Source organism: Phocoena sinus, chromosome 16, assembly GCF_008692025.1.
Source record: "Phocoena sinus isolate mPhoSin1 chromosome 16, mPhoSin1.pri, whole genome shotgun sequence".
NCBI classification, from domain to species: domain Eukaryota; kingdom Metazoa; phylum Chordata; class Mammalia; order Artiodactyla; family Phocoenidae; genus Phocoena; species Phocoena sinus.
This window is the reverse complement of record NC_045778.1, coordinates 8,532,406-8,556,747: the sequence shown is the minus strand read 5'-3', so window position 1 is coordinate 8,556,747 and position 24,342 is coordinate 8,532,406. Positions and strand designations below refer to the sequence as shown.

General features: G+C 36.4%; 1 protein-coding gene across 1 annotated transcript in view; it reads right to left on the bottom strand.

Annotated features, from left to right (window-relative positions):
• The window catches only part of RYR2 (ryanodine receptor 2), a 644,069-nt gene that overhangs the window by 109,244 nt on the left and 510,483 nt on the right, over positions 1-24,342 (bottom strand). The window contains 9 exon segments of the mRNA XM_032609082.1: positions 1,282-1,394; positions 4,928-5,062; positions 7,888-7,947; positions 9,062-9,232; positions 15,168-15,260; positions 16,422-16,509; positions 16,911-17,151; positions 18,737-19,057; positions 22,126-22,256. Of these exon segments, the coding sequence (XP_032464973.1) occupies positions 1,282-1,394; positions 4,928-5,062; positions 7,888-7,947; positions 9,062-9,232; positions 15,168-15,260; positions 16,422-16,509; positions 16,911-17,151; positions 18,737-19,057; positions 22,126-22,256 (1,353 nt within the window).

The window sequence follows — 24,342 nt, the reverse complement described above, 5'->3', positions numbered from 1 at the left end:
GGCAGGGAGGAGTTATGTTTTTTTTTTTTTTTTTTAACTCCCCAACTTACGTTATTCATTCATTCAAACACTTACTGAAAGTCAGTGCTCTAGGTGCTGAAGATATGAAATTGAACATAGCTCTAAAGGATCTCAAAGTCTGAATCACAGAGACAAACAGCCCCAATACTATAGGAAAGTGCCCACAACTAGAGGTATTTAAAAGTTTCCTAGAAACAAATAGGAGGAAGCATTTTCAACTTGGAAGAAGTAGAAGGGCGTGGCTTGGTCAGAGATGGTCCAAAAAAGAGATGCAGCTGAGCTGAGACTTGTCTAACAGACATGGGGAAGATGCCACTTGTATAAAGCTCAGAGTGGGAAACAGCACAGTTTCTTAGGAGAATCACAAGAAGGCTGAAATGGTACCCTGGGCTAGACTTCAATGCCACGGGTTACTTTTCTTTTAACAAGTATATCTCCTGTATCTCTAGGAGAAGGTTGATGGGTCTGTCAAACGTGTTCACGTTATTCCCATAAGTTAGTTCCATATCAGTTCTTTTCCCCAAAGGCTAAATCATCAGAAAAATAATAAACAACAATCAACACTGCTTGTGTTATGTTCAGTTCTAAGCACTGTGTATACTTCGACCCATTAAATAACCTGAACAAGTCTATGAGGCAAATTTTACAGTACAAAGTCAGGTAAGAACCTTGACCAAGGTCATGCATCCATAAGCTGAGAGGTCAGGATTCAAATCAAGGCAGTCTGACCCCCCAAGACTGAGTTCCTAATTACTCTATCCTGCCTCACATATGTGAGCAGATCCTCCTGAGTATTTAAAAGTAATAGAAAACAAACTTATGGTTACCAAAGGGTAAAGAGTGGGGAGGGATAAATCAGGAGTGTGGGATTAACATACACACACTACTATATATAAAATAAACAACAAAGACACTGTATAGCACAGGGAACTAACTATATTCAAAATTTTGTAATAACCTATAAAAGAATCCGAAAAAGAATAGATTTTTATAAATGCATAACTGAATCACTTGAAACACCTGAAACTAACACAACTATACTTCATTAAAAAACATTATTAAAGTCATTTAATAATGACATTACAGACCAATGAGAATACCCGACAAAGGAAAACAAAGTCAAGAATTACACAGAAGAGCCAATAAATCTTGTCCATCCTTCTCTTTGGACTATTGTTCTCGTGCTAAGGTAGATGCCTCCTATCACTTGTTAGGGGAAGAATAACTTTAATCCATTATAAATGTTAAAGAAATTCTGACCTTGGCAGATTATACAAAGGAGCCATCCGAAAGCAGGCAACCACTGCCCGTTTCCTCTGCTTAGAGAGCAGTTTGTGCCACACAGCCTTTTTTGATCTCTGAGGATGCTCGACCTGAGGTAGAATGACACAAAGACATATGTATTTAACCCCCCAAAGGCCCTCAAAAATACCGCTGCATCTTTCAGCTAAAAACTTTTAGAATTTCAATCCCAAAAGTACCTCACAATTATTATGGGAAAACCCATGTCCTCAAAGTTACCCAATGCTAAATTTGAAATAGTTTCAAATGTTACATATTTTCCTTAGTAAAAATGTAATATTTTCCCAACACTGTATACTTTAGAAGCTATGTCATCTTTAAAAATCAAAGAAATATAAAACTATTCTATATAAAACAATTTTGTATCCTTTTCAGAATTCAGTTATGGTGCCAAAACATAGTTTTTGCCTATGCAAAACAATTAACCTATTATTATTTATTTATCCATTTCCACTAATTTTATCATAAGAGCTACAACAGTAAACATAAACAGAGGCAGTTAAAGAAAATTCTAATGAAAAGTCCACTGTTCCTTAAAGAAAATTCTAACGAAAAGTCCACTGTTCCTTAATATAACAGGATGGAGAGATGACAAGTCTTTTTGAACACATTAGTAGGAGTGAGTAAAAGAATTTAATTTTGCAAAAATGTTAAAATATATAATTACTTTGTTAGATAGGGACAAATGAGAATTCAAAAGTTGCAGTAAATGATGCGAGCAAGCTATGTGTTTAGCTAATGGTGTTTGGAATTTCAAGAAGAAGAAGAGATTAATTGTAAGTATTAGAGAGAAAAAAATCCCAGCATAGAATTCTACATTAATTAGTAATTTCTAGGCAACTGAACACTGTACTTCCCGGACTGTAATATCTCCGGCGCATACATGTAGATTTCTGGAAGAAATAAAAACGTTACATTAGCTAAAAAAGCAAAACTAAATTTATTATCCTTTGCAGTAAAGGGTCAACATATGAATGTAATAATGCCTGAAGAAAACATTGAGAATGTTTGGATTACAGTGGTTTGGAAATTTTAACAAAACAATTTGTATAATTTGACAGCACTTATTTCTGTGATCTTCTTCCTTCTATAGGATCAATAAACACTTTTTGATAATTATCCAGTTCAATTTTCTTCTTGGTTATATTAAGCAAAACAAAACATTGTTGAGACACTGCAAGGGTAGTATTATTCACCTAGAATATGGCATTCTGATCAACATGGGTGATAGTCAACAAACATAATTAACAAGGAAATACCTTAGTGAATTTTCCTATAAATCAAGTAAACAGATGTTGTTAAGATCTGTGATCCAAGGGTGAACATCAAGATGTGGCTTGTAACTGTTTGAACACCTGGGTTTGCTGCTGTGTTAGCCTGTCTGGAGTTTGAGTATTAGAAAATTCCAAGGAGACGGCTTACTGTCCTAAGAAAAATGACCAGATGTACAGTACAAAATGTTCAATTGCAAAGGTCGCTGACCCTTGAGCCAAATGAAGTCTTTCCTCTGCACCCACTGTTTTTGCACCTAGTGTGGCAAACGAAAATATTCTTTGCAAACTATTCTATGACTCACAAATTAACATTAGAATAGAGGTGTTAAAGGCATGAATTCTGCGCACAGATATCTTCCACCCTTTTCTATTCTTTGATAACTGATGAGTTCTTTTTACTCATATTCTTAACATTTTGAAGAATAGTTGGCCATGAAAATCTGACCCTCTTACCTTTTCCTAGATAATTCCTGCTTCTTTAAGGTTTACACAGGGATCACCCTCATCATGGCTAGAGTAAGTTTGGGTTCCTCTTATTCTCTCTTCAGTACATTTTGTATCCTGGTACATCTAAATCACTACATATTTATCTATGTGGCCATATACTCCACTAGAGCACAAGCCACTTGAGTAGAGGGACAGAATTCAGTCCCCAGCAGAGTACAATACTGCCATACGGTAGTGCATGCAAGAAATGTTCACGGGATAAACAGCTGCTCAGTAAAATGAATCTCACCACTTTACAAATAACATCATTCATTATGATCACATGTATTTATGAGTACATAACATATGACTATAATAAAACAGGGTTCAATAAACTTCATTTAATGTATCTAAAAGTCATTCAAGCAAATCCAGATATGTGCATGAAAACCAGGAAGAATTAAAAACTCATGGTAGAGTAATGCTGTCAGAAATGGTCCTCTAGGAGCCATTTAATTATCACTGAGTAATCTTCCTAAATATGTATATACTTCTGGAAACACAACTCCATGACTTTATATATCACTTAACATTTCATTACCTCAAATCTTGTCATCTGCTGATGGATGATCATTTATTTAATATTTCATGAAAATATTTAGAGAACCATTAAGTTGCCTAAATAATATTTTATTATCATATTATATTATTAATATTATGGTGTTACATAATGTAAACACATATCGATAGCCATATGGTATAAGAGTATCCTAGCTTAATCTCATCAGGTGTAGTGATAAATTGCATGGCACTGGGGAAGTTATTAGCATTTGGGGGGCATCTGAGTAAGAGGATGCTACATTAGATATACCCTTCGGTTATTTAATTGGCCAGGGCAGTGATAGGAGGTCATCAGATAATATAAAATAGGAATCGAAGAAACACATTTATTATTGCTATGCTAGTAAGTTCTGCAAAACATTCAGATGACAACATCCTGAGGTGACATGGGGCATTTCATTATTTTATGTTCAGTGTAAAATAACCGCCCCTCCGTGTCAGGTAGGTATTGTCATGGAGACCCGGTGACAGAGCACACTCTTGGGTTTACACTGAGCACCCTCAGTCTGGTGTTATTTTGCTGAGTGGACCTCGTGAGAAACAGAGACTGTCTCTGTGTTGCAGATATTTTACCTAAGCCAGAAGATCCCTTATACAAAAATACGATCCACTGATGGATGACGTTTCGGATATTACTGGTTTGGGAATTCTTGAGCAAAGGTAATAAATAAGAAAATCAAATACACAGTAAGCTTTGTAGCTTAAAATAGAATACAACTGAAAAATGATATAAAAACATTATTTTCACATGGCTCTAATACCAATGCACTGCTCTTCTCTAAATGTAACATATTGCTGAACTTGAGAAAAATTAGCTCAAAAATATTCAAAGGAAAGGTTAAATAAGTGACCTTAAATTCAAAATTCAAATATTAGACCAGGGAAAGATAGTATCTCAAACATGTTTTGATGAGCAACAATAAAAAAATAATACAGTTATAAAACATTTGAAATCAGGTGTAACTCCTCAAATTTTTGTTAGAATGGCTTAAAATTAATTATATAATTTTAATTATCTGTTTAATTTTAGAAATATTTTGAAAAATACTATAAAACAGAGGCCTTGATCTCCCCAAATACATTATTTATCCATGGTTACAAAAATTACAAGCTTGGAAATGCTGCTGATTAGAAACTAAGGACTCCCAAGTCATAGATTCTTTGTAATGAACATGCTGGATATATATGTTTTCTGGCCCACAGTTAACAAGTTAACACACATCCTTTAAAAAAATATTTCTTATGGTTAAGGCAAATGTGATTGAATCAACACAAAATCTAACCTGTTCAAGATGAAAAAGCACATTTGCTATATCCAAGACCCTTTCCACTGTCTTCTCAGGATCTGAAGTGTCTTCTGTCCTGTTGGGTAAATCTTTGTAAAGAGCCATCTGCCATCTAATAGCAGGATCCTCCACCTGCAGAAAAAAAGAAAAACGTTCAAAAAATACAGTGTAAAGAGGGGAAGACACACTTCTGAAGAGTCAATCTATAGCTATTTATTGAGCATAGCACAGGGTGAAAACATGACGCAGAGATCAAGACAGAGAAGTAAGTACCTTGTACTCATGAAGTTTATCGTCTGGTGAGGAAGGAAGACATCAAACAAACATTTACAGTTGTGACAAGGGCTACTAGAAAGAAATATAAGGTACCTGGAGATTTAACCTAATCTGTTGGTGGTTGGGAAGATTTCCCTGAACAAGTGAAGTTTCAACTAGGATTTAAGGATGAGCTGGAGATGGTCAGGGAAAGCAATCTTTTATCTTTCTCTTTTCCTTTCACAGTCAAACACTGAGAGATTCACATATTTACTTTAGAGGCCATGATATAGGATCACATTTATCTATAAATACAAGGATGCTACAACAGAGCTCAGTCTCACTGAAACAAAGATATCAATTAATATAAAGCAACGAAGGCCTACAAAATCACATTCTTGCAATAAACCAATCTACAGACTCTATTTTTTAATACTGTTAAACTTCCCGAGTGAAAGATACAACGGAATTCTGAATGTTTTTAAGAAATATTATTTTAAACCATAGAAACTGACAAAGACAAGCATCTTTCCAGGGATACCGCACTTCAAAGAAATAATTTAGATTAACTATGTCATTAAAAACGGGCACAGCAATACTCGTATGTTTCTCCTCCCATTAAATATTTCCTTTAAAATTGGGAGACGGAAAAAAAAAAAAAAAAATTGGGAGACGGAGGGCAATGAAGCAGAAGTACACAAACAACATCTAAAACTTCACAACTCCTAGCCTGAGAAAGTGTAGTTTGAAATGTTAAAAATAACTTTCATCTTACAGGCAAACAGAGATAGAGCTCTGTGCACTGAACGACTTGTCAACACCATTTGTCTTTTGATAAAACAAAATGTTTTCCTCCATATGCTTTTTTCATCTGAGGACTCTGGTACCTCTAGATATTATTCTTTCTAACATACAATCACTCCCTCTTGTCCTCAGGATTACCAGTCTTACAATTTCAAGACAATGTATTCAAGAAAGAGCTGGGAACAAAAGAACTCATTGCTTGCAAGTCTGTATATACATGAGGGCCTTGGGGCCTATTTTTATATACATGAGGGTCTTGGGGCCTAGTTTTACGCCTAGCTTAAAAAATATAGAATGAAATGTCACAAAGAATAAGTATTCATTATGTCTTTATTTTCAGGTTTCATTCGTTTGGAGGTGAAATATTGGTTATAAATATGCATCCTTTTCAGCTTTTTTGTTCCTCCTGACTCCTCAATACACAGCATACATTGTCCAAAGTATCCCTACAAGTAACCTCTAGAATATAATGGAAGAATTTCCTCCTGCTTATCCAAGACATAACTTTGTTTGTTTTTTTTTTTTTGCAATACGCTGGCCTGTCACCGTTGCGGCCTCTCCCTTTCAGGCTCCGGATGCGCAGGCTCAGCGTCCGTGGCTCACGGGCTCAGCCGCTCCGCGGCATGTGGGATCCTCGCGGACCGGGGCACGAACCTGCGTCCCCTGCATCGGCAGGCGGACTCTCAACCACTGCGCCACCAGGGAAGCCCCAAGACATAACTTTTATTTGACTGTTTCCTGGGAGTGGTATAAACCCCTTCTTACGAGGTAGTGAATACTCTCTCTATGTGGGACCATGGTTCTCAAAGTGTGGTCTCGAATTCCCTGGGGCTCCCGAGATCTTTCCAGGGGCACATGATTGCCTCAAGTGCCCATGCATGTAGTATAAAATTGAGGTTCAGCTGAAGCCTTTATGCACATTTTGAATAATGTTAAAAATCTCTTTGCTATCTGCAAAGAGATCGTGCTCTTACAGGAATTAATCTCCTACTCTGTTCAAGTTAAAATTAAATGGATAATTGAGTACACAACAAAGTACACATGAAATTTGCTCTAAATAATACTTGTGCATTGTGAGTACTGTAAAAGCATGTCGCACCTTTATCATATTATATTCCGAAGTGTTAAAATAAAATAAATATGGTTTGGATCTTTGGAAAGAAACATTTTAATACCCAGTAAGGGATACATTACACTATAGCCACTAGTTTTTGACATTTGGACTTTTTCACAACTAAAGAAAAAAATCCTCAGAAGGGACATCTGAATAGAAGCAAAGAGTTGAGTCAAAATAATAAATTGCTAGACTTCTCATATTACATAACAGGTCCTGTAAACAAATGAAGAGTTTATCCACTACTATGAAAGCATTTCCAAATAATGGTAAATGCTTGGACTACAAAAACTACTTTGAGCAAATTTTTTACCCACCATTAGAAAATATGTGTTATCCTGGTTTCCATTCATGTTTCTGTTCTAAATGTACACTGGCTTTGCTATTACATTAATTCTTGCTATCTCGTATGTACTAATGACTCAAATACACTTATTTAATTTCTGAGCACTAGGTGTAAAATATCAAATTTTCATAGACACCTGTCTCCACGTCCCAAAGGTCCTCAAACTCAGCTATATGAAGGAAATTCCCAACCTTTATTTCAACTGGCGACATCTTTTTTCAAAGTTTGACAATCTCCGATGATCTACTTTAAAAATACATCATTTGTTATCTTGAGAGTCATTAATACAAAAGGATTTGCAAGCAGGATAATGACTGATTAAGATGATCTATTTTCACTACCTTACTTGTTAAAGTAACATTATTTGTAGTACTCTTCTAAAGAGAGATTAACTACTTTATAGGTGCTAAGTGTGCTTTCTAATAATATTGGGCTTACCTTGCCTTGTAAGTGAATATTACTGCGGATTGTATCTCGAACTTCATCCTCAGTGTCTTTCTGTCAAGAAATAAATGTTACCTCAATGAAGTCTTACAATGCAGTGACTGTCAAAAGTCATTAGAAATAAACCTCTTGAAATAGTATATGTTTGAACAAACGTCTTTATAGGATTTAATACATGCAACAAATGTATTAAATCGCTCAGATAATTAATATCTGGGGCTTATCGCTCAGATAATTCTTTGATATTGCCGTGACTTGAAACAAGACAACCACCTAATTTAACTCCAGTGAAAGTGCCCTAGACTCAAGACAACTGAATTTCCAGTTCACAAGACGTAGGGCAGAAGCATGTTCCCTTGGGTTCAAACAGAAGTATGTCTCCAGCATTCTCTGAAATCTCCATGAAGTCATGTTAGCACCCGATAACATCCCCAAGGATCCAGTAATACTGAGGAGCATATCCTGAGAAGGAAATATTAGACAAAAGCCAATGGGCCTGCATCTCTGCAGCTCCCTTTCCTACAATCTCCCTTCAGTTTGCTCAGGGTAGGGTCTCAAACTCTGGATATGCAGAGAGGTGCTTCAGTGTGGGAACATGGGAGGGAGAACATGTCCTCCAACTTACATGAATAAAAGACAGCAACCCCAATGTATATTTTTGAAAACTTGCATCCTCTCTGTGTAACCACGAAGAGGAAAACCAGAGACCATCAAGAAATCTTGAGAACTTCAATCCTGATGTTCACAAAGGAGAAAAGCTGCTGATTCAAAAGTCAAATTCGTATCTAACAACAATCAGCACAATACATTATGCATCTAACATTCAAAATCACTCTTCATAAATCTGCAGATACCTCTCATCACAAATTTGATATAGTTCATATGAAATCCATTTTTTTCCACTACCAGTGACTTGTTGCCATCTTTTCTCTTTGGTTTCTGAATATGCCCTGGGGGTGATTAACGTAATTTAGAAATAAAAACAGCCTCCAAAAAAAATATTAGGCAGTGTTTGTGTCTGAGTCCTAGGGCCTGTGCAGAAAAATTGCTTAATAAAGCATTCAATGCAAATGAAATACTGACATAGAGCAGTGAGACGAAGGAATCCAAACACATGAGCATCTGGAGGTTGAATGATCATTCCCACTGGTAGGAACAGGAGCCTTACCAGACTAAATCGAGTTTTGGCCAGAGCAATGAGCTCCTGGTCCCCAGGGGCACAGATGTTCAAGCCAATGGGCAGTAATCGCTTCAGAGCTGCCACGATAAGAGAGGTCTGCATGGAATACCGGTCTCCTTTGCGCTTCATTTTCTTCCTTTCCTGATCAGAAACAGCTGCCTACAGAACAAAGGTAAGTGTTGGAATCTGCAATGACGTCTTGCCTCATAGGACTATGAGCCTTTTCTAACTTGCCTGTAGTTTCCTCTTCTCGTTTTCTGCTGGTCCCTATTGTTTAGGAATCCCATTGAGGACACCCTTTCTCTTTCCGTCTCAGCATCTCTTGCTGATTTTAAGTCCTACTCCCAGATTCCCAAATCACTAGAATTTACTGGTAGGCATTTCTAGATAATCTTTTTTTATTTTTTAAAGAAAAAAGGTTTATTTTTTGTTTCTTTTTTTGTTGTTGTTTATCTGGCCACATCATGTTTCCTAACCATGGATTGAACCCAGGCCCCCGGCAGTGGAAGCGCTGAGTCCTAACCACTGGACTGCCAGGGAATTCCCTCTATATAATTTTAGAAGGAAAATGCACATTGTAATTTTAGAGAGGCATATGGATGCATGAAAAATCCATGGTAATTTCAGATACTGCATGTTTTATGATTTTTGGTGGTTAACAGGAAAAAAAGATTAAGAATAAATGGTTTTTGCTTTGACAAATGCTTGCTTTGCAACACACACACACACACACACACACACACACACACACACACACAGCATATATAAAACTCTCATATATTTGCCTTTTATACAGGCTGAACACTTGTCTCCCCAGGGCCTTAATCTAGACATAATATACTAATCAGTGTTACATAAATATTCAGGATTATCTCTGGATAACCTGTTTACAACTGAGAACAGCCATAATACTTCAGGGTTCTCTAGTGATTTTGTTGAAAACTGTGCTTGTGCCAGGGTCACCTCCAATGACGGAGTCTAATTTTCACTGGGTAGTGAGGACATGTTCTAATGTTAAAGTGAAAATAGCTGTCCCATATCCACTTCTTCGTGCATGTTAAATTTCTTTGTAGTAATAAATCAAACATTGAAGATAGTTTTATGATAATGATATATTGTAGTAGTTTTGGGCTGAGAAATTCAGAAGATCATTTAATATACAAATGATTTGCTTTCCCCAAAAGAAGGCAAAATATATCACAACGTGATAATGAAAGAAGTTTTTTGCAAAGTGAAAGTACTGAAACCTCTGAAATCAGATGGTAATGGTAGCTGATATGTTAATACTATATATTATATAATGTATTATATTATTACATATACAGTATATATTGATATATCAAACCTACAATATCTGAACCACAGTTATAAGAATCATATTCACTTTCCAAAGAGATGTACTTATTGTGTGGATCCCGCTTTTATCTGTACCAATTTGTAAGAGAGTACTCTCGGTAAGTTTAGTAGAAAAAGCACAGTGAATAATTATTTGTACTATTAAATTGATTAACCCATAAAAATAATGAATCAGTGGTTTTACATGAGCTCTCTGCTAAAAGGTAACCTAACCACACTGATAAAAATAATTACCCAAATGAGGAACCACCATCCTAAAAATTAAGGAAATTGATATAAATTATGCAAACGTATTTCTACCCAATACTGGTAATTTAGTTTTTGCAAAACAATATTACTCAATACATTAAAGTCTAAATTTTACTGGTGCTGAAGTTTTCTTTGATTTTAACTTGTAAAGGTCTTTTGGTTTTACTGTTGTAAAAGTAGAAGGAACTTATACCTGGCTTGATATTTATAAATATTTAAGCAACCTTATAATAAAAATAATTTAAATCAACACTAAAGGCAACTCTACACTGCTCAGTTTTGAGAAGTACTAGATAAATTAATTCCTACTTATGCTCAAAATATCATCTTGCTTTCTATACCATAGGAAATCTGTAAACTGAAAAGAACAGTCAACAAATCTTTGAACTTTTATGGGTGATATAGTTCACTGTTGGTATGAAGAAATTAAACATACGAGCAATCAAATATCCTCATATACATGTATAAGGGCTGTTTTTTTCCTTGTTCAGTGTCGACTTCCTCCCCAGACTATGGAGCTCCATTAGGGAAGTGGCCAAACCTATTTTGTTCCTTTTTGTATACACAGAACCAAGCACTGTGCCTTACTCATAGGAGCTGTTCAATAATTTGAACAGAACTGCTGAAACTACTGAATTTGCACAGTCCATTTTCAATCCTAACATTTGAATCAGATATGAATACACAATAACATGGTCAATATGTAGGCACTGAGGGAAGAAATTTTCACATATTGAGATCTGGGAAAGTCATTCTGGCTTACACATGATTTAACTTAAATTTCACGCTGATTAGAACAGCCTGTTTTGTGACCCATCAAACATGCATCGTGCATCTGCTTTAACCACTGAAGAAACAAATGCATTTAAAAAATGAAAATAGACTAACTGTGGCTCAGACATCCAAAATGGAGCTCAGCGGCCACTGTGAATGTGCTCTAAGACACGATCCTGCATCACAGAGAACTTGAATTTTCTGAACTGTACCAGTCTCAAGGACACCACCAGCCATCCTCAAAACATCTGCTAGCAGCTGCCAACTGCAGCGCTGTAGTCTCAAGACCTCCTTGGTAACTATGCAACTCTTTCGGACCCCGACCAATCCTTACTTAACAAGCACACTTACTTCTTGCCAGGTCCTGTCATAATTTTTGACAAATAACTTATGTAATTTTGCGGTGTTTGCCTTTGTAAGTCTCCCCCATTTTTTAGTACGGTGGAACATAATTCAACTGCTTCTTGAATCTGTGTCTCCCGGGTTATAGCCCTCAGTTTGGCTCAAATAAAACTCTTTTCTATTCCTATTACAGATTGTTTATTATTTCTGTCAACAGCATATTTAAGGAGGAGAGTCGGATAAACGACCTCTCTCTTAAATCAATCTGTATGTGTGTGTGTGTGTGTCTGTCTGCCTCTCTCTCTCACATACACACAGACACACGCACGCACCACAAATATAGCTCCGACAAGTTCACCTAAAATAACCTAAAATTTAATAGAAGACCAAGAAAAAAGGGAAGAATTTTCTAATATTCCTACAAGAAAATGGCCTACAACCCCCCAAATAGACATAAAATCATAAATGATTTATGAAAATTTAGACATATGAAGGATAAAAGTGAGCCTATTCATCAAAAAGACAAGAGATTACAAGTTTTTGGTGAGAATGTGGAGGAAAGGGAACCCTTGTGCACTGCCGGTGGGAATGCAAACTGGTTCGGCCACTGTGGAACTGCATGGAGGTTCCTCAAAAAATAAGAAAAATAGAACTCCCAGAGTATTATGGCCAATTATACATGCACTGGCCTCTCTCTGGGCTACATATATTTTGATTTAAGTCAAAATGAGCTTCCCTATCCCAGATTTCCTATTCCAAATTGGTCTGCTGGCCAACTTATATACTCTTCTAATTTGGGAAATGGCACTCCATACAAATAGTGATTATTATCCCTGCTCAAGCGACTGGCTGAAGACTGATGTGTGACAATGTGTCCTTTGGTTGGTGTTTGCATTTGGTCTCAATCTCTGGCCAAAAGGAGTTCGTTTTCCTGCAGGACTCTGGGAGGGTGGCTCTATCGGCTGCTGTGACGCCTTAGACAGACGGTTTAAGGTCTTGTCGCAGAAATCCTGAAGCTTTCTGCATCTCTCTGCTCTCAGCATTTCAGGAGGGAACACCTCTCTGTTCATTTCAGTTTCAGATGTAAGACCTCTGGCCACACTACTGGTATCCATTCTTGACACCAGACCCAAATGATACAGCTTTTGGGGAGAGAACTTACTCAGCCCCTGACTACCTTCCACTTCTGAATCCTTCTTGCCATCCGTGGTCAGCTGAGAACCTCAATGATACTGATAACAACTGCAGTTACGACACGGCTATGACCAACCAGTGACTCTCCAATCTATCCAAATGTTGACACATGCATATCATGATTACTTTAGTAAAACAATATAGGTAACATGTGAGTACATTTGACTCCATTGTTTGAACTAGAAACATTTTTTCTAGGAAAAAAGTTTATTGTACTTACACAATATAAAATGTCAAGCACATATGCAGGCAAAAAAATTTTTTAAAGCAAAGCATAGTCGCTGATTTCTAAATTTTTCATCAGTATTACTGTTATTTGCGATCTATCTCGTCTCAGAGTGCTAGCAGTCATAGGTAAAAAGACTAAAAGGGTTAACTAAATTTGGAGGGGGGGACGACATTAAATTTGAGATGTTCCTATCCATTACTTTTGATTTTTTTCCTGAAAATAGGAGTAAATGTCAATGGTTGTAGATGCCTCAGTAGGTTACAGGATGTACAATGCTTTGAGTGTATGCTTGGAGAATCGCTGGACTAGAATGATGGAAAAGAGGGAAGAGGATGTCTGTAGAGAGGTATGCAGACCTCTGCTCTGAAGACCTTTAACTTATCTTGAGTTTGATAATACACTGGAGTCATTGTCATCCTCCAAAAAGAGAACACTGACCTCTTATGTCCTCCCTCTATGCCTTTGTTAACACTGGCCTACGGTGACAACATACTGACAAAGCAGAGTAATTCACTAACAGTTTTCAGTTCAGAACATCCCTGTGAAATATATACTCTTAGTATAGCATCTTCTGAAGGAGCAGTTCCTCACTCTTTAGGCTTACTGTCTACCCAGAGGAAAGAAAAGTTATCATCTTTTATGAGTGTTTCAAGAGCACCACAGAGGAAGTAGCCTGTAGTAGTCGGACAACTGTTTCCAGTCATGCAAAGCTTCAGCCACCATTAGCTTGAGTTCATGTGTAATAGTATCAAATACATGGCATTTCCAACTCTGAATAGACTAGAGTACTGAGTGATGCTATTTTTTTTGTCCTGGTGGTCGCCATGAAACAAGTCAGATGGACTCTTGGGGTTCATTTCTCTTCCCATAATTTATTGAGTCGGTCGAGACTGATTTCCGTGGCCACAGTCCCACACTATTTTTCATCTTTGGCCATTTGGGAGCATATTTTTGTGTGTTACCCCATCTAATATATTCATTTCCTTATTTAGTGGTAATTCAAAAGATAAAGGCACATATTTTCAGTGTCTTGAAGGTCCTCCAGTCCCCAACATGAGTGATGGAGAAAACAAAAATTTCCATTTCATATGTAAGAACTTAGAATTCATCCATGTGGTTCTTAAACAATGCAGCTAATTATTTGGCGGTGTATTTATTCGACACACATAAATGTACGTACATTTCTCTGATGAATACATATTATTGACTAATTATATCTATATTATACTGATAGGCAATTTTGTGAGTGTGTGTGTATATTAAGCATGTCTTTTTATTGTGATGCCTTGACATCGTGGGCCCTGATGATCTTTGAGTGCCCCTCCCAGAGTTAGTCAATTCCTAGAGATAGAAAATTACTTGCCTGCAAGCACGCCTTTCATATACAAACCAATCAAATTCAGAGTCCTTGTCCTCCACTCACCTCCTTTACCTGAATCTCAATCCACCTGCCCTCATCACCCAGGGCCAGGTACCGGACAACTAGGGACAGTCCCTACACTCCACTGAACAGAGCCCACTGAAATGACTCAAGTTAGCCAGTGCTAAACCTGTTTACCCTACCTCATCTGCTCCTTTCCAAAGAAACCATAATAAAGGCTCTTGCCCACATCTTCCCCTTGCTCCTCCACCTCGTGGCTGACCTGGTGCTTCCCCATGTGTCCTCACTCTACGCTGTGCCTTCTGTTTCCAGGGGACTGTGAGTAAAATCTTCTTCCTCCATGATAGTCATTTCCATGTCTACATGTCTTGCCACACCTGATTACAATAAGTCCCAGGTACCCCTAAAACTATGTGGTGTATGTGTGTTTAATCAGTAAACATATTATCAAATCCATCAAATTCCAGTTACAAACCTTCAAAAGATCTAAAAAATATCAAACAATTCAACTAATGAACATAAGTTATATTCACACATTTTCTAGAAAGTGAAACAGATTATAGTAGTACCTTGGACATCTTTGACTTGGTGTCCGTAATAAGGAAAGACATATTGTTGATTTCATTTTGTACCACGAAGTTCTGCTCTTCTCTCTTGAAATTCTGAGAAGTCCCAAAGGAAGTTTCAATTAAAACCACAGATAAGTAGTTCATGTAATAGAGGTTACAAAGGAACCCAAACTTTCTACAAAGATAAGGAGTAATTTGGTATATAAGACTTATAAAGAAAGGAAACAAATAGTTGTTGAATATCAAATGAGGGTGCTTGGCTGGGGGCAACAATTCTGGGAACTAGATAGAAATATGTATGTTTCGAAGATGGGAATACTAAGGTTCAGAAAATTTAAGTAACCAAGTCACACGCCTACCAAGGGGTAGAATGAATACTCAAACACCAGCTACCTGGTGGAAAGCATATACTGCCTTTTGGGATAAACACAGATTTCCTAAGGGCATGCACAACTATAACGCAACTTTCCATTCTGTCAGACATTTTATCTACTTTTTCATATACCCTAAAATTATTTTATTCATTTTAAATTTAGGAACATAAAAACACTGGCAAAGTCAAGTGTTTAAGCAGCGGTAGTAGTGAAAGCAAATACAGAATAAAAGCAGAAATAATCACAGAGCTTTAAAAGAGAGGTTAACAATCTAATTATACGTGTTTCTTTTTTCAAGGAGCATAACCCAAGCAAAATAATTTCATAGTAAGCATCTAAATATGTTAATAATTGATGAGTAATAAAAGATTTTGTATGAAGGACAGTGAATAGACTAAGCCTCGATTTTCATTCAGCTCATATTAACATTCTAATTTTACTATTAGTAGTATTACAGCTGTTCACATAGTTTCACCTTTAAAAATTTGGGTTAGAACGTATATAACATATATTAACAGATTTGTGTTTAAAATATATCCATGAGATTCAAAAGCACGTATTCAGATTCTTTTTCTTATTCTTGAAACTAACACTAGGCATGCATCAAAAAACCTACTGATTATGATAAATACTCAGCACAATTAAAAATCTCTGTGATTGTTTGAAGATAAATTACAAAACTCAAAAGAAGGCTTATAGTGCATCAAACTCCCCAGGGAAACCTAGTCTCTCTCCTGACCAATTAAGTGATACTAAGGAGATGACCTTGAGAAACACTCTGATAGGTATTTACTAAGGGGATCGGAAAATTCATTAAATTTTGCAAGTCCTGGACATATTCCAGAGAGTAAGTAAGCACTGTCAGTATTTTCCTACTTACGTGGGATTTTGACCAGTAGATAAACACCTCTGCAACCATGCGGAAAAGGTCTTCTGCTTCTGGGTTAGGCTCTTTTAGCCACTTTGCCCTAGATCACATAATAAATAAAGTGGTGTCTCAGTTACTCCCTAAAGTTAATTAAAAAAAAAAAAATCACACTCCTAAAGTTAAATGTGAAACCAAGTAAACTGAGGGTGAGCCTGCTTGTCCACAGAGCTCATAAATGACTCCAGTGTACAGCTGTAACATTTTAAATGACTTAAACATGTAACTGTCAAAGTGCTAGTTTTTACACCCACAAGGCAGACTGCTCCACAATGGGATTTCCAATTGTAATTTTAAGATGTTTGGTGAAATTCACATCTGATAACTGTCATCATTGTGAACAAACTCATTGCTAAGTAGTGAAAGAAGCAATTCCACTGGGACTATGAACACAGTAAGGTTACGACTGAATTAGAGAAATTAAATCACTTTTGAACATTCTACCTGTTATAGTCCACAAATCTAATCAAGAGCGGGTAGAAGGCATAGAGATCTCTGGCCAGCGTGGTGAACTCGTCTAGAATGAGAAGTTCAGCCTCGGACATATCCCCCCTGACCTCGGATTTCAGATGGTCTTCCTCTGATACCACCATAGCTGCCTTTTTCTTGAGTTTCTCCATTAATGGCAAGAAATGAGTTTTCAAGAGCTGAGGTTTCACTTTATTTATAATAGGCTGGGAAAATACTGTTTGAAGACAGACATTAATATTCCGCTCTGCATAAACATTCATTAAAATGAGGATTAGATGGTCATCACAATTGTACAGCACGATTAAGCCTCCCTCTCCTGTAGCACATGACTTCCTTTAGAATTCAGCCCATGCCTCAGTCCTTTTTCTAGTCCCAAACCTAATTACATAGCTGCTGTTCAAAAATGATTACTGAATTGAAACTGATGTGCTTCCTTGTTTTCAGAAAAGAAGGAAAGAAAGAAATTGGCAGCTAATTTAGAAGTTTAAAAAAAGACATTCATTCACTTTGGAAATCAATTATTTTCACACAAAGAAGAAAAGTTCCCAAATGGAAAAGTTCCCCCGGCCCCTTTTTTAGAAGAGATACACACCACTGAATACTTCTATGAGACCACTACCTACTTAACTACTACACCATCTCATTATAACTGTCCCCAGCCTTGTCCCAGTGGAAGAGTTAGATTACATATAATACTGCTCTTTTATTTAATAATAGTTGTAGTTGTTAGCAACAGGTCTAAACTTGATTAGGCCATTTTTTTAAATTTAATTTTTACTTTATATCGGATTTACAATGCTGTGTTCGTTTCAGGTAGATGGCAAAGTGATTCAGTTATACATAAACATATATCCATTCTTTCTCAGGTTCTTTTCCCATACAGGTTATTACAAAATATTGAGCAGAGTTCCCTGTGCTATAGAGTACGTCCTTGTTCATTACCGATTTTATATATAGTAGTGTGTATATATTAATCCCTCCCCCTTACCTGTCCCCTTTGGTAACCATAAGTTTGTTTTTTAGGCCATTTTAAAAGGAATTTTTTTCTCCCTAAGAGTAACATACATACACTGGGGAAGTGTATAAAAGAGAAATGTTAAAAATCAACCATAATTACCCTACCCAAATTAGTAAGACATTGGTGTATTTTTTTGGAAATGTTCCCAATAAGTAATATCCTATGTAAACTTCTGAATTCAAATTTTTAAAGTTCTTCTTTTAACCCTCCATGATATTCTGAATATTTTCCACATCATAAAATACTGTTGAAATCTTAATGTTTGAAAAAAAGCATAATATTCTGGTATATGGATATGCATAACCTATTTAACCATACTCTTGTGGCTGGGCATTCAAATTGCTTCCAATTACTCAATATAAATAGTGCAATGACAGAGAAGCTTAAATGTAAATATTTGTATCTTTTGATTATCCTCCCCCATTCCTGCTAAGAGAGATGACTAAACCTGGGTGGCTTCAAATCCAGTTTTATTTTTGTCTCTGTCTGCAGAATCATTAATTCTTACTGCTGTGTTCACTGATTAATCTTAGCGAGATTAGTCAAATCTAGAAAATGTTTACTCACTTAAAAGTAAGTAACTATATGGAAAGTTACCCAATGTCTGATTAAATCTACTTTTTTTTTTTTTTTAGAAAAGCATGACAGAAGTAATCCAGAATAGTTTTTGAGCACAGAGCAAATATTCACAAAAATTGAGATAGAAAAATTTTAGTCTTCTGTATTTCAAATCTTTTTGGAAATAAACAAATGGAAGTGGCACATTCCTTCCTAGTCTTACCTGCTAACCTTTTCATCCAGGCTCCCTCATCAATTCCCAAGTTATTATATATGATTTTCAGGATATTTCCCAGCAGCGTGTTCATGTGCTCTGAGTTCAGAGCCGTGCAGCACATCTCAGCCCTTCCTGGATTATTCTCGGGTCCGTGCTCCCACCAATGAGACATGTAGCTACACAGCATGGGCAGGATAACTTCCATCACATGTGGCATTTGTGTGTAGCGAATACCGGACTCAGCTAAGTCCACAATTTCTTCCATGAGTTTCTCCAAAGATGGTATATTTGGACAAACATCTTCGACATTAGTTGGCAAATTAAGAGCTAGAGAAGCACACGTACAAATGACACGTATTCAGTAAAAGAAGTGACCCGAAACAGACACAAGCAACCATTTCACACTGGGCTTCAAAACTCGGCCAGACCTGGCATGCCTTCAGCTGGATTCCTCTCCTTTTTTTTTTTTTAAACTGAAATGTAGTTGATTTACAAAGTTGTGCCACTCTCTGCTGTACAGCAAAGTGACTCAGTTATACACATATAGACTTTTATATTCTTTTCCATTATGGTTTATCACAGGATATTGAATAAAGTCCCCTGTGCCTCTCCCTTTTCCCGTGGCAGGTATTTCAAACTTTCTTTTTCCCCCGAGTCCCTACCCAACCACCTGAAGGTCAGCAAATGGCCGATCCTTCTACTTCAGAACAAACAGGAATATCAGATGTCTCTTCTTCCAACTGCCTGCTCTCATCTGGACAGGATTTCTGTGTCTGGTCTCACATTCACATCTGTTCCCCTTTTCAGCAGGAGTTCTGAGGTCGCCATTCATGGTTCACCTGTGTTCTGATGCTGTCTACCCTCCAGCAGCCACCTTGCTCAGGACTGTATTTTCAGCTCCTCCTTCTCTACTGCCTCTTCCGCAGCAAACCTATACACGTGCTCAGCTCTCTCCTAGACTGTTTAACTTTCCAGGTGCTCTGCTAGCCACAGAATTGAAGGCTTCTGCTTTTTACTACTGAATGAATTTATTCTTTTACAATCCTTATCTTACTAAGTGTTTCAAGGGCGTTTCACATCACTGACCAAAGTTCCTTTTCCTAAAATCCCCCCTTTCCTTAACTTCAGTGCATTCAGTGTTTCTTTTTCTTTTTTCTTTTTTTTTTTTTTTGCAGTACGCGGGCCTCTCACTGCTGCGGCCTCTCCCGCTGCGGAGCACAGGCTCCGGACGCGCAGGCCCAGTGGCCATGGCTCACGGGCCCAGCCGTTCCGCGGCATGTGGGATCCTCCCAGACCGGGGCACGAACCCGTGTCCCCTGCATCGGCAGGCGGACTCTCAACCACTGCGCCACCAGGAAAGCCCTCATTCAGCGTTTCTTGACTCTCTTCTGAATTTTGTCAGTCTCCTTTTGCTAACTCTTTTCTCCTTGCTGAACTTTTAAATATGGGTTTTCTTTAGGGATTTATCTTGAACTCACTTCTCTTTTTCAGCTTATATGTTTGCCTAGGCAATTCTGGCCATTGCTACAGACTTCTGCTGTAAGAGAATAACTCTCAAAGCCATATTCCCTAAAGTTTTTTTGTGTGTCTCATAAGAAATGTGTCAAAAGCAACTAAAATATAACGGGTCTAAATTTAAACTTGACCTTTCCTCTCCAATCTACCTCTTGGGCCTGCACTACTATCTCGTGAGAACAACATTATCCAATGAGTGTCCCAGGCTAGAAACCTGGGAGAAATTCTAGGCTGTGATGCTCCTTCATCTCCTACAGGAGATGATTCTACCTCTAGGATTTCTCATAACCTCTTCACTATAGACTCCATCCCAGGGGTCTTGCCCAATTAGATTTCTTCTGCATTACCACAATCATTTTCTAACTGGTGACGCACACTCATTCTGCCATGATGGAGTTCTAAAATGCAAAGCTACTCATGTTACTCCCCTTTTTAAAGCCAATAAAAGGATCCTTTTTGCCCTGGTACAGTCCCCACTCCTTACCTGACACAGGAAGCCTACCTCGCCTCTTTTTGGCTTTCCATTATTGCCTCATCTTTTCTCTTTCGTCCCTGAAAGCTACTGCCACCTCAAAGGACTTGAAGTTTCCCCTAACGTACCAAACTTTCAGTGTTTCTAATTTCAAGGCTCATCTGTACAAACTCTGCTAAGTCTTCCCAGGTGCTCTCAGCTCAAACTGCTTTCTTGTGTCCCCAGTGTTCTTTATTCCGAATTCTATCACATATATTCACCAGTCTCTCTCCCTCTACTGCAACTAGAAACTCCCTGAAGAAAAAAATCAAATCTTATTTATCTTTGTATATACCATCTTCTCCATCTACCAATGATCATTTGTTGAATGACTTGACTAAAAAAATGAATGAAGGAGAATCATTAAATGCAATTCCTTTCCTTTGTTATGCAAATGGCGTATTATAGAAAATAAGCGGGGAAATTATCTGCTCTGTGTATTTCCTTATCTGTAACAAAATAACAATCTGCTTCATTCTTGATTCATTACAAAAATATTAATGAATCAAAAATCCTTAATAAGACAACTTAATAAGACATGCTTATACAGATAATTAACAATCCAAACTCAACTGTGTTTTACTGTTTACAAATATATCGTGCAACTTATGTAGAAAAATATTGCTAAGTTATATTCAACATATTTTTCTTTAACTTCCTCTGTGATATGAAATTCGAATCATAAATTAGGCAAATTAAATAACGATTATTCAAGTTTTTAAAAGGTTCTTTACTTGAAAAATTCACTATAAAATCAGTGTAACCAGTAGCTCCCATATAGACATGAATTACACAGAGAAATGATCTCATCAACAGAGAGGTATGCATTTGTGAATAGCTAATAATTCTTGTTCAAGTTTGGGAAACTCTTGAGGGCTTTTGGAAAATGATTAAAATGAAATATACTTTATCAGACTTAGAGGACCAAACTATCAGAAAAACATCACATGGAATAAAACTGTTCCAGTAAGATAGACACACCCGGTGAACCAAGAGAAATGAAAGGTACAAATCTATAACTGTAACAAATAAGAATACCATATACTTACTCACTACCTATAAGAGATAATTGAATCAGAAATCAGATTGACCTATTTTTCCATATCTGCTCATTATTCTGTTTTATTATTAAGAGGGTTAATTTGTCTGTGGCTCATTGACTTTGAAGAAATTAAACTAATTTTCTTTCAGAAACACTACGGAAATAGTATACAGCATTCCCAAAAATTCCTAATAATAACATCTAAGAACAAATGACATGGAGATAATAAATTAAAATAGCCCATTAAAAAATCACGGTCAGTAAACACAACAAATGTCGTTAAGGTTTAGCTTCAAATATCAAGTAGTGCACATGCTTCTGTGTTACCTGCTCTCTCTCGAGAAGACTTAGTATTGTAGATGGAGTAAATATTGTGTTTGTCGAGATGAGTTTCCAAAAATGCTACAGGAAAGGCACCAGCAAAGGCAGCCAGACACTCTCCTAATGCAGAACGTTGCCTGTAAGTGGAAAACGCTTATATTTTTTAAGTCTTCTAAGTGAAAAACTGAAGAAGTTATATTAAAATTGGAAAGGTAAACCTAAAAGAAGGACAATCATAGTGTTACTGCTACTGGTAAAAACTAACCCTCAAATCCAATTTCTGTATTGCAAAACATCATGTGCTTTCTCATGTGCTTTCAACAGCAAATTCCCTGCCACTGAAAAAAACACACCTAAATTATCTGTCAACTAAAAAGAAGTTAAAAACAGTACAGACAAAAATAACAACAACAAGAAAAAAAAACCCAAGCCCTGTAAATTCCCTCATAAGTTTGGACATTTTACTTTTTTTCTTTCTTTCTTTTAACATGATGACCTAAGGAACAGTTCTTGCCACGTGAATAAATGGATTTGGATAAAAATTTTAAAAATCAAGTACTAATACAACACACAAATAAAACTTTCTGAAAATTTACCATGTATCAGTAATTTCGGGGTAGCTATGAAATATAAGGACATATTAGATGCTAAAAACTATTGATAACACTTAAAATTAATTTATCCTTTTCAAAGGAAGGAAGGGAATCAGACTGTGATCAACTTATTCAAGGCTTCCCTTGCCACTGATATAAATTCTCTCTCCCTCAGTTACCTACTGAATCCAAGGCTTTACTGGCATGTTAAGTGTTTATTAAATATAGAATAATGTGAGAGTTATTTCAGCAAATTATGAACTCCTTAAATGACTTTGAATATGTATTTTATTTAAAAGTCAATAAAATGGATCAAATTAAGAAAAGGTTACATAATTCTCTTAGACAGTTTTAAATTTCTCACTAAAAAAAATAATACTTAAAATTAGCAGTCTGATTATCTAATATTTTAATTAAAAATGACTAGATATACATTCAGCTAGGAGAAAATATCCCTTCATAGAATGACATTGAATTAGATAAAGCTCAATTCAAACATTTCATAACATTTCATTACTAAAGATAATTTAGGACATTAAGAAATTACAAAGAGCATGGGCTTTGATTCAGACAGACCCAAGTCCTGATCTTACTCCTAACACTGTGTCATTCACCATAGGAAAATTACTTACCCTTTTCAAGTTTTTCTTTCCTTACCTAAAAACAGGGATACAGAATTGCAAAATTTCTGGCACACAATATGGGTTCAATAAATGTTTTAAAAGAATGAGAAATACTTTATTTAAGAATTTAATAGCCTAAAATGTTTCATATATGACCCCAAAGTAGATCATCTATTTCCAGACATCTGACTGGGCTAGTCCTTTTATTTCATTAATAATTCATCTGAATTATTTAATAGTTCACTTTAAGATATAAATTCAATTAGTAACTCTCAGATCAACTCTGATAATTTCTGTTGCTATTCTAGAAATAGCAATTTTTCTTTTAGATGAGTTGTATTAAAATAACTACTTTTCTTTTTAGTATAGTGTCATTTTTTTCAAAATACCTTTTACTCACCTGCAAATTTTTATTTTTATATTCTCCCAAATTCACTTTATAATTGCAAAGTTAACTGAAAAATATATATATCTTTTTAAAGAATCTAACAGAAAGATCCCCAATTCTATCAAGAAAAATACCCAGGCAAGAGTAGTAACAACAATAACAGTAACTGCTGAGGTATGAGAGAATTTGGACTACCAGATATTAAAATGTATTAGAAAATACTAACAATTCAGGCTAGATGGTATTGCTCTAATCATTTAAAAATCAAATAATTTAGAACAGAACAGAAATTCTAGAAATATAACCTAGCAAATATACCTACTATATGATGAAGAGTTTGTTTTAAATCAGTAAATAAGAGAAATATTTAATAAATCATTATATTAGAGATGTGGTGGACAATTTAAAACTTTGAATTCTACATAACACCAAAGAGAAACAGGAAACAGGCTCATTTCCAGCAAATCCCTTCATACTCCAGAGACAATCATTTCAGACATTCTATGCCTCCCTCAAGCTTCTCACACTTGTCTCTTCAACTGTCATCTAGCTGAAGACTCATGTCAGACTTCACTGAGACAATGAAGGCTATTACACACAGACCTATTTACACGTGACT